The following is a 13,483-nucleotide window of genomic DNA, read 5'->3' on the forward strand; positions in this document are numbered from 1 at the left end:
GAAAAAACCGCTTTTTATTTTATACTTCTTTACTTTTGTTCTTTCCTCTATGTTCCTCACCTTTTTCTTCATTTTTCATCTCTTTCTTCGAGCGGCCCTTCATCTCCGCATTTCTTTGCCTGAAGTTTTTCTCCGGCATTCCATTCATTGCTCATCCGTTCGTTACTTCATCAGTTATTCTTCTTCATCCATTTGTTGCTTCACATTTTGGTTCTACAGCAACACCTATCTCCGTCTACCAACCCGTTTAAATCAATACTCGAATGATGATGAGGACTAGGAGGAGGAGGAGACAATGTGGGTTGACTCCGGTGGTCAGTTTTCTACTGTGATTTGCGAAATTTTAATATTATATTATATATTTGTTGACTAAACAAACAGACCTTTCTAACTAACATAGTTATAAAAATTATAACAATTTATAACAATCTTATAAGTTTGAGAACGATCTCAATCTTTTATCACTTGGAATCCAATGTCCATATATGCAATTACAAATACCCCACCATAGGGGTGATTTTGGCCTTTTGCAGTTAGCCATCACTATTTACAAGGAGGGAAAAAAAATAATAATTGTTTTAGCAAATGGAAGAGATCATTTACACTTGGGTTGAAACTATTGCTGCGTTTTCCACGGCAATAATGCAATAAGCTTTTTTTCCTTTTTTTTTTTTTTTTTAAAGCTTGTTGAGTAGAAATGATTATATATCTTATGGTGCAAAACTTAATATAATTACTCAGTTTTGCATTGAAGTTGAAGCATAGGGTTGAGCTAAATGCAAAGGAGTAGTAGTGGCGGGTTTGATATCTCTATTGCGCATGTAACTCAAAAACTGTTCAGGCAACTCCTCCAAAAGTGCTTCAACTAAAGATATCTCTCCACCTGCCATTAATTTCAACCATATCCAAATACATTACTCTACAATTTAAGAGAAAAAGTTGTTATACAGAAAACATCACTATAACGTTAGTCTAACTTACTATGTACTTCTCGCATTGAAACAAATTGTACAATATCCCTTGTAGCTACACGACCTGTAGAACTCTCCAATCGGTGTCCGTTATCCGCATCAAGAACCTATAGCATAGCACCATGTAAATATGCTTTTAAGATTCTAATAACTTAATAACCAAAGTGAGATGGTTTTCTTTTTCTTTCTTTTTTTTTTCTTTTTTTTCTTTTTTTGTTATTTTTCTTGTCAAACCAAATGGTTGGAAATGATTAGTAAAATTAAAAACATATAAAATTACCTCCATTTGTTTAAAAATTGCCCCTCCAACTCCAACTATAAGAATTGACAGTGGAAGATCAGATGCCCTCACCAAAGCTTCCGTTGTTTCTTGAAGATCAGTTAAGACTCCATCCTACCAAAATAGATCATAAAAGTCAAAAGTATTTTAAAACTAAAATTAAATCAAAACTACACTATGTAGTTTCTATTATACTCTTAGGACCTAGTAGAGAAAGAAAATGTTATTAAAATAAAGTTGTTATTATTTAAAATCCTTTTATTAAAGGGTTTAAAATGCACTATCAAAAAAGTGCTTTCATTAAAAGCTATTTTGAGTACTTGTTATACACTTTTTTTTTTTAAATTGCTCATTTTCAAAATTAAACACTTAACAGTCAAATAATTCACACCTTCAATTGTATAGTTTGAAACCAAAGACATACATATTAGAGCACACTTTGCATAATTTGCATAGTATCAAAAGAATTTTTAACCACTTTACAAGTTTCAAATTTTCAATACTCCTACTACTTGAAAAGCCATTCTTCTTAAAAGAAAATTAAAAGTTCAAAGGTTTTCACAAAACTTTAAGACTAAAGCTTAAACCGGTTACACAACTTTGAAACAAGTTGTGTATGATTTAGGTGGCTTCAATTCTCTTCTTCTCTCTACTTTTAACTTCAAAAGAGGGTTTCTTTTTCTGAAAAATAAAATATAAAATCAGGGGAAAAAGGGGAAATTTCCTGAATGTTAATTGCATATGATACAATATGCAATTAACAAAGGACATTCAAGTTGATTGGTGACTTACCGTAATAATCAGCAGCACAAAGTACTTGTTTATGTTGGCAAATAGAGAGTGGGCGGCAATTTCTGCAGCCTTATTGATCACTTGACCAAATAAAGTAGGTCCAGCCAATGAAACATTGTGAAGAGCATTTGCATATGCTCTCATTATACCTTCCACTCCTTCCACCTATTAATAAAGCTGATGTTCAATTCAAATGAATGGGAAATAAAAGCAAAGAAAAGACAGACATAAAGCTTAGAGGCTTGAAGGTTACAATATTGAAAGTAGAAGAACGAATATAGAATTGTAAGAACCTCGGGTTGAGTTGGAGCTGTACTCAAGTTGAAACAATGCGAAATGTTGCCATCCCGTGTTCTTGCGCCAAAGCCCCAAGCTGGAAACCGACAATCAGTGTTGTAAAATTGAATTACCTCCCCTACTTCCTTTATGGCCTGCCATAAGGTCAATGGTTTGAAATTCAAATTATATATATTATCTCCTACTACATCATAAGCAAAACAAATCACCAAACATAGAGATTTAAACTTTCAACCTATAGAACAAATAACAAGTTATTAGTGTATATTGAATCTTTGAATCTTCAAATAAGAAGTAAAAAAGAAAGAAGTTTTCAGAAGTATGCAAAAGAATAAAATGTCAAGCCCTTCAATAGTTGCCTGAACATCAAGATTTGCACAAAATAAGACCAATAACTGTAAAAGGCTTTTGAAAAATTAATCATTTACTGTGATAATGAAGAATAGGAATTTAAACAAAGTACTAAATTTAATTATAATTTGAAAGTACAGTTGAAGTGGTGTGGCTAACCTGCTGGTAACTATTCAAACGTCCACTACGGTCAATGTAATGCAACGAATCTGGACTGTAGGGATCTCCATTAGAAGCTGCAAAAAGCGTTCAAAACATGAATAATACACAACTTTAGGAATTCAAAAGATCGAGTTTCTAAATTTGCTACCAAATACAAAGAAGACATAAAACATGAAATGAAACATCTCTTTCATTGATTCCACACTCATTAAAATTTACTAGGATGAGGATGGGAAAGGCATCCATCCCATCTCGCCACAAACTTTAAGAAAGTCTATAACTAATGACAAGGATGACATTGAAGTTTTTACATTAAATTAGACCGAAGTAGAAAGATAATAGTTATTTTTTCTAGAAAGTACCTGTAAAATCAACAGCGACCATAAAATTAAGCTGAAATCCACTGGAAATGTAATCAATAAAGCTGAATTGTGTTTTCTCAACGAAGTGATCTACAAACAGCTGACCTTTCAGAACCTAAAAGAACAAAATTACATTCTATTAATATGAAGAAGAAAAAAATGGATATTGATTCTGGAATTATGAGAGATCAGACCTTCTCATAGCCACCATGAGAAGATGGAATAACAAAATTTGCACCACTTTTTTCTCGGTAAAGCTTTTCAAGATCACCCATCGATTTCTGGAGCTTACTGAATAGATGAAAACATACACATGAAGAAGGACGATAAGTTAATAAATTATAAACATAATCTCAAAAACAGTTACAATTTTATTCGATTACATAAACGAGTCAATTTTAAAATTGAGTCTTAACCAACCAATAAATCATACAAAATCTAGCAAACAGAGAATACTCGAAATCTACTCATAGAGATATGTTCAAACCCTAGTTATTGCGTTTGGCTACACGAATGTCGATGGCAAGCTATAAATCTTCATGTGTGTTTGCATGTTTTTTTAATTAAAGTGCTTATTAGTTATAGATGTCTAAAAATATTGTTACAAAAATTTGAAGAATGTTAAACATTGTTTTAATCAATTAAAAGAACATTGTAAAATTAACACTCATAAGAAAGTCATTTGAGAAATTCCAAAGTTGAAAGAAAAAACACATGACGTGCTTCTAGAGGGAGCATTACTCACTTTATTCCAAAAGTGCATATATACATAAGAAACAATTCTTTTCAAAACATGCCAAACACTGAGTTCAAATAAATAGAAACTTAAATAATAGAATTCCTTCCCTCATCCTAGTTTAAGGAAAATTTTGATTAAATTTTCCTTAATGAACCTACATACTGAAAAAGTAATGAAAAGGGTCTAGATATTGATTAATACAAAATAGTTACCCAATTAATTCATGATTGCCATTGCTATTGAAATTAAAGCACTCAATGACCAATGGGTTATCCTGTGTTTAAAGAAAAAATAAAAAACTATTAAAATTAATATATAAAAGAAATATTATTAAAGAGAATAAGATTCAGAAGGTCATATGCTTGCCTTGTCACCAAACTTCTGCATGCTCAAGAATAAAGGTCTCCAAACAGGATAAAGATTATCTTTAACCACTTCAGTTTTACAGATTGGAATTGAGCCTCCAGTTTCAACAACTCTAGATATTCTCAAGAAAGGATCCTAAAATAAACAATTAAACAAAGAGCATAAAAACCAAGGGAATGGAAACAAAAACAACAGTTAGTTCAACATCAATTTTGAACTATTGAAAGTGGCTTATATCACTAAACAGCACATAGTCAAATGTACTTACAAAAAAATTGAAGGAAAAAGTTACAACTGGTGAACCGTGAAAGTAACACCCTTAACTTAATTTACAAATTTTGTTAAACCAGTGGATAGCCATAAAGGTTGATGACTAAGTGGTACTATTCTTTTGTAAGACTAGTGGATAGCTATGAAGGTTTGTGAACAGGTGATACTATTTTTTATGGATATTTGTTACTTTTATCCTAAATATAGTGTAACTAGTTCCAGACATTTCTTGTTGAGTATTAACGCCGTTATTCAAGTTCAGCAGCAATATAGTGAAATTGAAAGCTTTAAAGTGAACATCAAACTTTAAACAACACGATGAAAAAAATATTAAAACATACGCTTTTAGAAAACACATCTTTATTGTCAAGATGAGAACAACGGAGTACTATTTCGACGACACTTCTTGAAGCAATTGTTTCCTCTGCTCGAACAGTGAGAGACCCACCCAAGTTTCTTGAACCTCCATGCCCATCTTTCAGACATAGAGTTAAACTACGACTCTGTTTGGTTATTATCTGCAATGCCAAAAATCAAAGAGCCAAAACAGAAATATGTAAATAGAATGCAAGAAAAAGGGACTTTAAAAAGAAAAGTTATCTTGAACCATAACTTTTCAACAACCTGAGTTTTTACTTACCTCTGAAAGAACACAACTAGCTTCTCCTAGAAAATCTTGGTCACTCAATTTAATTGTCTGCAAAACAGTATAAACAAAGGTTTAAGCTAGGAATTACGTACAAGGTAATTAATGTAAAAATGACAAAGAATGAAATGAAATGACTGTATACCTTCACAGGGATATTGCAGTATTTGGTATCAATGTCATATACACGAAATCTGAAACAAAAAATGGAAAGCAAAAAATTAATGGTACATTTGGACGAAGTACATATATAATTTGCAGTCTTTAGAAGGAAAAAATAAATGGTGACAAATTCCCAGCCAATAGTCTATGTTTCTTCCTTGTTACAAAATCTTACAATTCAAAATCTATCTGCATGTTTTATCGTGACCTTTGCTGTCACCTTCATTTTTAGTTACGAAGATAGGAATGGAGAGACATAATCCATTATGAAAGTAGAAACTACTTGTGAAAATTCTATCTCAAAAGCATGTTACAGTTTTCACTTTTCCTGTATGTTATATAAGATTTACTGTTCGTATATAAGCATTAATTAACTTTTTGAGTTTGACTTGATTCTGTGTTGATATTTTAAATTAGTACGAAGAAGAGAAATGGATGAAAACATAAATCAGTTACACAAGCACCATAAGGCACCTTTGAGTCACACACTAAATCTCATATCATATGAAAACAACATAGGGAAAAGCTTACATCAATGGCTGCACAGTCTCAAAATGGAATGCAACTGAAACTTTCTCTATCCACTGTGGATTTAGGTTATTCAAAATAACTTCAGTCCTACCTATCTCTTGGAGTACTCCATTCTTTTTTGTGTACACAACCACCATTGGATCACTCTGAAAAGAAACAATAACAACTTCAAAACCACAGTAAACTATGAAATAATACAAAAATAATAATTATTATTATTATTATAAAAAAAATTTAAAAAAAAAAAAAAAAAAACGTTATGATAACAGAAAAAGCTCTTGCTAGGAAGAAATGGAAATGCTTAAAGAAGAACATCGTTTTAGTGGGGGAGGAATTTGTACCTTTGAAGTAATATCACGATCAAGCAATTTTGATGCTGACAGAGAAAGCTGCAAAATTTAAAGTTCATTAACTATGATAAAACAAACAGAACCTATTTAAAATTCTCGCTTTAGTTCTTGCGAGAAGTTGTTATATCATAAAATAAAAATTGTTTAAATATTTGAACATTCTATGCTACTCTAATATAGATGTCACTTCACATGAAATTTAACTTTTTAAAAAATTGAAATTTAGTTTTAAACGAAAGCAACAAGCCAACATATTCTAATATGGATAAAATAATAATTTAATACCACTCCAGTGTTTCATAAACAAATTTTAATCATGTTTTGGTGGGAAGGCTTAAATGAAAATTTTAAGTATATAATAAAGATGAAATTAAAAATTCAAAAAAGAAAAAGATTCTTAAACACTTCTACTGGAAAGGTCCATGGTTTAGGAAGGCCCACATTATCCTAAAAGGCCGAGTTGCACTTTTCATGTTGCTGGGTCCTTCAGAGAATCACAAGCCTTTTAAATATATATAACAAGGAATCATAATCCATCTAAACACATTAGAATATTAAAAATAAAGTCAAAGATTCGGTCAAATGTTAAATAATAGAGAATACAATCTTCATATTTTAATAAACACTGACATTATACGTGAGGATGTTCGTGTAGTATACACGAAATAAAATAACTTACAACTAGAAAATAATAAATAAGTAAAAATAAAACAAAAAGGAGTGTACAATTCTATTCATTTAAACATGACAATTACTAATAATTCATTTAAAATAAATCTAGAAAGAGATAAATTTTATTTTGTTTTGATTGAATTGAAAAAACCACCCCAAAAGTATAAAATAATTGCAATTACACCCACAAACTTTAAATGCTAAAAATCTTCAAACTTTTACAAGATTAGACCTTTAAACTTAGAAATTGGACATCTAAATGATAAAGGCCCAACCCTCAAACTTATACCATTGTTACATTTCTTTAAGTTTGAGAAAATTGTAATAACAACTACCAGCATAACCTTGGAATGATTTGTGCAATTTTTCTTCTAATTTTCTATTATTTGTAAGGCTAAATGTACGTCTTGATACATTTCAGTCATAAACTAACCCGAGATAAAATAATAAAAGTTCAAAGGAATTTATATGAAGTAAGAAGAAATTTCAAGTTGCTTATTGGTTGGGGGCTAAGAAAGGTATTACTTGGGATACTCCCGCACTTGGAAAATATGCAGAGAGAGTTATATCGTGGGAACTTACTCCATTTGGTGTTTCTATTTCAACTTTTGATATCAGTACATGTACACGTACTAAATTACAAACTTAATTTTCCTTTTCAGATTTGCATTTATTTTGTAGTTGAATTTTAGACGTGTAATAAATATTTTAAACTAAAAGAACAAGTTCGATTCTTCTTTTTCTGTACAAACAAGATAGGAAGCAAATGTAAGTTAAACAGTTGAATAGCAATTTTTATGTTTAACGTATATTTGACAAAATAAGATTCTTCCATTCTCAATTTCCATCATATATTAGCTAAAATAATTTTAATAATATTCCAGTGGACAAATTGCAAATTGTAGGGGTGGTAATTGCAATTATATTATTAAAAAAATGAGCTCACTAGGTCATCCAAAATTTAATACTGACCCATCAAACTTATATAATTTTACAAATGATATCGGTTATTTAAATAATTTAGAGATCCAATTGTCCAATTGTATATATTGAAAATTTGGAGGTGTAATTACCATTAAATTTTTTAGGGGTGGATTTTGCGATGGTCCAATATTGATTTATGAAGTGGTACTTTAAGACGCCAAATACGAATTTTCAAAAACAACATAAAGTATTCGGTGGGCCAGCGGGGCAGAATGTACCTCAACTTGGGTGAACAAACCCTGAAGACCATGGGATCGGAAGTAGAAATCAACGGCGTCGTTCTGTCCACCGCCACTGCTGTCCGTCACGGCGTTACCGGCGCTCCGCCGTCCTCCTCCTACCGCCGCCTGTCCTCCTTTCACATCAGAAAAACAACCTCCCATATCCTCTTCTCCTCAATCCGCTCAAAAATCTTCAAACAAACAAATGGAAAATCACAATCTCGTAATAATTTAACAACTCCAAGATCCCCCCCCCCCCCCTCTCTATCGTCTCAAAAAAAAAAAAAAAAAAAAAGAGGAAGATAATCGCAATCGTTTTTTATTCCCTCGAAGAATTTCACATAAACGTACCAAAACCTCTCACTCTCTCGTCAATCGCACCCGCAACAACAATCCAACTTCAAACAAACAGAGTCAGAATCCGTTAAAGAATCGCAATCACAATCGTTTCGTCTCTTCTCCTCTCGTTCTTGACTCCGTTAAAGAAAAACGAAATCAGTAAAATCTCAACAGAAAAAAAAAAAAAAAACCCTCACTCTCAATCGCAAATGGACCGATCAAGTTCGCAAGAGCAATCAAACCTCGAAAGTAGAAAGAAATGGCTGCGGCTCCCCCCCTACAGTCAGCGATTCCGTATATAATAAAAAGAAGAAAAAAAATCCCTTAGAATCCGAATCAAAGCGGGTGTTCACGATCTACAGCGATCGTAATTATCAACTATATTACACGACTTGGATTGTCGTTGAGTAGTCTTTCCCCTAATATTTATCGCAAACAATTGAAATTCGTTTGGAATTTGGATACCTATGAAATTCCACTGCAGGTTTATTTATAAGTCTGAAGCTCAAAAGCCCCATGGGAAGCTTCTTGGAACTTCCCACCAAAATCCCTATATAGTTTCGCCAATGTCTACGTCTTAATTCTAAGCTGCCTAATATATAAAAATAGTCTCTCTATCAACTTTCAATTAATAACAATTTACTCCCTCGACTTAAATTTATTATCTTACTACCTTTAATATTTTATAACAATTTAATTTCTTTTAACTTTACCAAAAATCACTTTAGCCTTTCCATTATAAATATGTAACAATTTAGTTGTTGAGGTAGAATTTAAGGACTAGATAATTTTATAAAATACAACGTTTACACCGTAAAATAGTAAAAATTAACATTAAATTTAGATGAATTTTATTTATGTTGAGACTAAATTATTATGGATTTGAAAATATAGGAACTAAATTATTATTTGAAAGTATAGGGATTGAGTAATTATAAATAAAGTTTGAAAACTAAATTATTATTTCTATCGAAGTTTGGAGACTACAAGTGTTCTTTAACCGATATTTTGTTTGTGCTCGAAACTAATTATGTGGTTATTATTACTAACATGTTCTTGTGTTAATCAAGTTCGATTAAATCAAGCTTTTAGTCAATCGATGGTTTTAGATGATATCAAAGTATATAAAGCTCAAATAGAGATTCAATTTAATCAAGAAATTGGGATCCAATCAATAATAGTTAGCCCAAAAAAAGGTATCATCTTGTGAGGACATATTGATGATCACATATTAAAAAAGATTAAGATACTTCACACTCGTTATAATTATATGATGCTACTCATCTTATTGCTAATTAGTTTTGAGATGAAATTTCATATTATTTAATATTTGAGCGAGTAATTTAAAGATTTTGTGTTTAAACTCTTGCCATGTTTTCTCACACCACTTTTAAGTTAGGGACTAAATAAATCTACCTTTAATATTTGAAATAAATCTACCTTTAATATTTGAAATAAGCGGTGATAATGAGATTTGAATCTATTTTCTCGATATCTATTTAATTGTATGATCTGATTTTGTTTTATATCAATCTCACATCTAATAGTTGTTGTTTTATTTTTTTGAAAAATTGACATATAAAAGTATATTTTTTATAAAAAAAAATATGTAATAAATGAAAACACTACGTAAATGTTTGGTAACGTTCCTATTCTTTGTTTTTTGTTCCTTGTTTCATGTTTCTTCTTTTTTTAGAAGAAACAGTAATGCGTTTGATAACTGTTTCTATTTATTGTTTTTGAAAAAAAGAAACAGAAACAAAAATGTGTTTGATAACTGTTTCTTGTTTACTGATTTTCTTCTAGATTTATTTTTTATTTTTCACATCTACTTCAATTAAACATTAAACAAAAATATAGGTTTGTCCATCAAACATAAAAAATAAAATTATCAAAAGTTTATTCATTTAATACGAAGAAGTATCAATGCACGAATAAAAATAATAACATAAACATAAAATTATATTTATCTTTCAAATGTTGCCAAATTTGATTGGCAATATCATCCTTACTCAGGCCATTTGTCTTAGATGATGTCGATTCACTTCTTAATCCATCAATTTCAACAACCTCATCATTATTTCGTGACATCTAAAATTTAAGTTTTAAAGTAAGTTATTATATCTTCGATATTCAGAATTGAAAGAAACAAAACAAAATTTAACCTTTAACTCTACTACCTATGATGTTTTAGAGAAAAACCCACGACGAAAATTCATATTTTCACAAAGAGGAAGACGAAAACTATGGATCCGACGAAGAGGAAGAGTTCGAGTTGTCGAGGAAGACGATGAGAGGTGAAGAGGAAGACAGTGGACAGAGAAAAACAATGAGTGAAAGAGGAAGGGGATGATTATTTGGGGAAGACGATGAAGTTAAGAGGAAAATGAAACCAATAAAAATAATTAAGAAAAGGAAAATGAAACAAATAAAATAATTGAGAAAAATGAAAAGGAAACCAATAAAAATAATTGAAAAAAGGAAGATAAACCAATAAAAATAATTGAGAAAAAGGAAAAGGAAATCAATAAAAATAATTGAAAAAAAAGGAAAATGAAACCAATAAAAATAATTGAAAAAAAGGAAAATAAAAAAAATAAAAATAATTGAGAAAAAGGAAAATGAAACCAATAAAAATAATTGAGAAAAAGAAAAAACTAATAAAAATAATTGAAAAAATGAAAGAAAACAAATAAAAATAATTGAGAAAAAGGAAAACAAAACAAATAGAAATAAATTGAGGAAAAAAACCAATAGAAACAATCGAGAAACGGAACAGAAGAAACTACTTTTTTTTGTTCTCAATAATTCCTTATAAAATTAGAAAGTTTCTACCTTTTTTAATAACGAGAAACAAAGAACGTTATCAAATACCTCTGTTTTTTAAAAAATGAAAACAAAAACAAAAAACAGGAAACAAGTTAACAAACGGACCCTACATCATCCCTCGAACATTTATTTGGTGATTTTTCTTTCAAGATTGCACAACAAATATAATAATAGCAAAGGAACGCGATAATCATAACCATTTAATTATGACAACGTTGACAATTAATTTGTAATATAAATCTATTATTGAATTGTTTATTTCAAAACGAGTTTAGTATAATTACAAAAATTATCCTCAAGGATGGGAACTTTTGTTTCCCACCCCCACAATTATTTTAACGAAAACAATATATTATTTACAAGGATGGTTCAATTAGTTGAATTATTAGGCTTCAAATAAAATATATTTAAATTCTCACCTTTAAAATAGAATTGCCCGTAACAAAATGATTAAAAATTTACGGTTCCTATAACAAAACAAGAAAGATCTATGATATTATTTTTTTTCATAAATTTCATATATGCTCTTGTTGGTTTTGAATATTACGGGACAAGTTGTGTACTTCTGCATTTCTTCTTTTTCTTTTTTGTGATTTATTCATCTCCTCTTCTATATTTTCTTTCTTCGGCATTTAGATCAGCATAAGATATTATTATTTAAATCTTATATTTCATCTTCATCATCTTCGATGAGATGCTTTGAAGTTATTTTACGATTGTTTCAATATTATTCTTCATCTCTCTCACCTTTCACAGTGAGAGCAACCCCACCTCTTTTAGTAGTTTCTTTCAGTCCTTCCATTCATTGAGGAAGCGATACCAATGGGAGTTTGTCATTTCTTCATAACTCTTCATTCGTCATGCTCCATAAAGCTGTTGACGAGGGAAAAAGTCAACAAAGGAGGAAGGATATGTGAGACCATAAGGTAGTAGCTAGGCTACGCTACAACGAAGAGAATTGAATTTAATAGGATAGTCATAAGCAGAGATCACCCCCAATTTTTCAGTGATTATATCAACTCTCTTTCATAATACTCATAGGTGTCGCGCCTCTCACAAGGCGGAGAAGATAGGAAGCTGCATGGCTCAAAGATAGCTCTTGTAAAAGAGGAAGAAAAAGAAGACAAGAGAACTCGTCTTTCGAAGCTCGGAGCCTCCAGAGTCTTCCTTTCTTTCAAATTCCTCCTTCTACATCTTCCTATATCTTTTTTTTTTCTTATTCCTATGCTTTCCTCTTCTTATATCCTCTTATTATTTTAAAACCAGTAAAACATTTCCTTCAACTTATAGCTTCATTTAATGTAGGGCTTTGAGAATATCAAGATCGTTTAAATAACATATGAAGCTTTTTTACGATCATTTAAATTTCAATATCAATAGTTTGTTTTTGGTAAGAATTCTATATTTCATTATCAAGATCATTTTCGTTTTTGTTTTCATTTTCGGTAAGAATTTTAAATTGTTTAGAAGATTAGTAAAAAATGTTAACCAAGAACTATGTAACGTTGCATCTTTAAATGATTTTGTGTACCAAAATCTAAACTATCGTGTATATTGTATTGTAGGATCATTATATTTGAAGTTTTTCACGATTATTTACATTGGACTACATGCTTTCTTACCATAACCAACACGATCCCTTACCATAATCAACACGATCGTTTACCATTATCAACACGATCGTTTAAACTATATTAATTCATTGCACAATCTCGTCTATCCTTCATTGTGATTATGGTTATCATTTTTTATTTTTTCTTATTTTGTTAAGTGATAGATGTATATCTCTATCTACCTCTTGTTATTTATTTGTTATAATAAATGGTGGGATGAGATATACAGAGATAGATATATATCTCTCTCTATAGGAAAGACAGAAATAGGAGATATGCGTATATTTTTGTTTATTTACGAAAAAGACAAAGCACAATGAAAAAGAGGATCGTTTATTCATACATAGACGATCTCATATACAGATCCGATGATCGTTTAGATTATATTATATGATCGTTTATGTCTGAAGATCTCTCGTAATCGTTTAGAGTTTATTATTTGATCCTTTAAATTTGAAGTCTTTTTCTTTATTGTTTAAAATGAACTACATGATTGTGTATCGTCATGATCTAAACCATCGTTTAGAATAAGATTATTTGCACGTG

General features: G+C 30.4%; 1 protein-coding gene across 5 annotated transcripts; it reads right to left on the bottom strand.

The window, feature by feature from the left end:
- Nucleotides 1-437: 437 nt before the first annotated feature.
- Nucleotides 438-9,109, bottom strand: LOC103492062 (protein BONZAI 3). Of its 5 annotated transcripts, XM_008452256.3 has the most exons (18): nt 8,738-8,952; nt 8,508-8,625; nt 8,154-8,347; nt 6,271-6,318; nt 5,930-6,075; nt 5,382-5,430; nt 5,231-5,287; nt 4,932-5,108; nt 4,321-4,455; nt 4,167-4,228; nt 3,410-3,506; nt 3,216-3,330; nt 2,851-2,927; nt 2,337-2,474; nt 2,044-2,208; nt 1,252-1,365; nt 982-1,078; nt 438-883 (listed from the first exon to the last, which is right to left on the bottom strand). In XM_008452256.3, the coding sequence occupies exons 3-18, from the start codon at nt 8,316-8,318 to the stop codon at nt 738-740; spliced, it is 1,788 nt and encodes a 595-aa protein (XP_008450478.2). In that variant the 5' UTR covers nt 8,319-8,347; nt 8,508-8,625; nt 8,738-8,952; the 3' UTR covers nt 438-737. The 5 variants fall into 5 exon arrangements, with proteins under 5 accessions (XP_008450478.2, XP_016902432.2, XP_008450473.2 ...); XM_017046943.2 differs by lacking the exons at nt 8,508-8,625; nt 8,738-8,952 and adding an exon at nt 8,961-9,109; XM_008452251.3 differs by lacking the exon at nt 8,508-8,625.
- Nucleotides 9,110-13,483: the final 4,374 nt, after the last annotated feature.

The sequence above is a fragment of the Cucumis melo genome, chromosome 5 (genome assembly GCF_025177605.1).
Source record: "Cucumis melo cultivar AY chromosome 5, USDA_Cmelo_AY_1.0, whole genome shotgun sequence".
Taxonomy (NCBI): Eukaryota; Viridiplantae; Streptophyta; class Magnoliopsida; order Cucurbitales; family Cucurbitaceae; genus Cucumis; species Cucumis melo.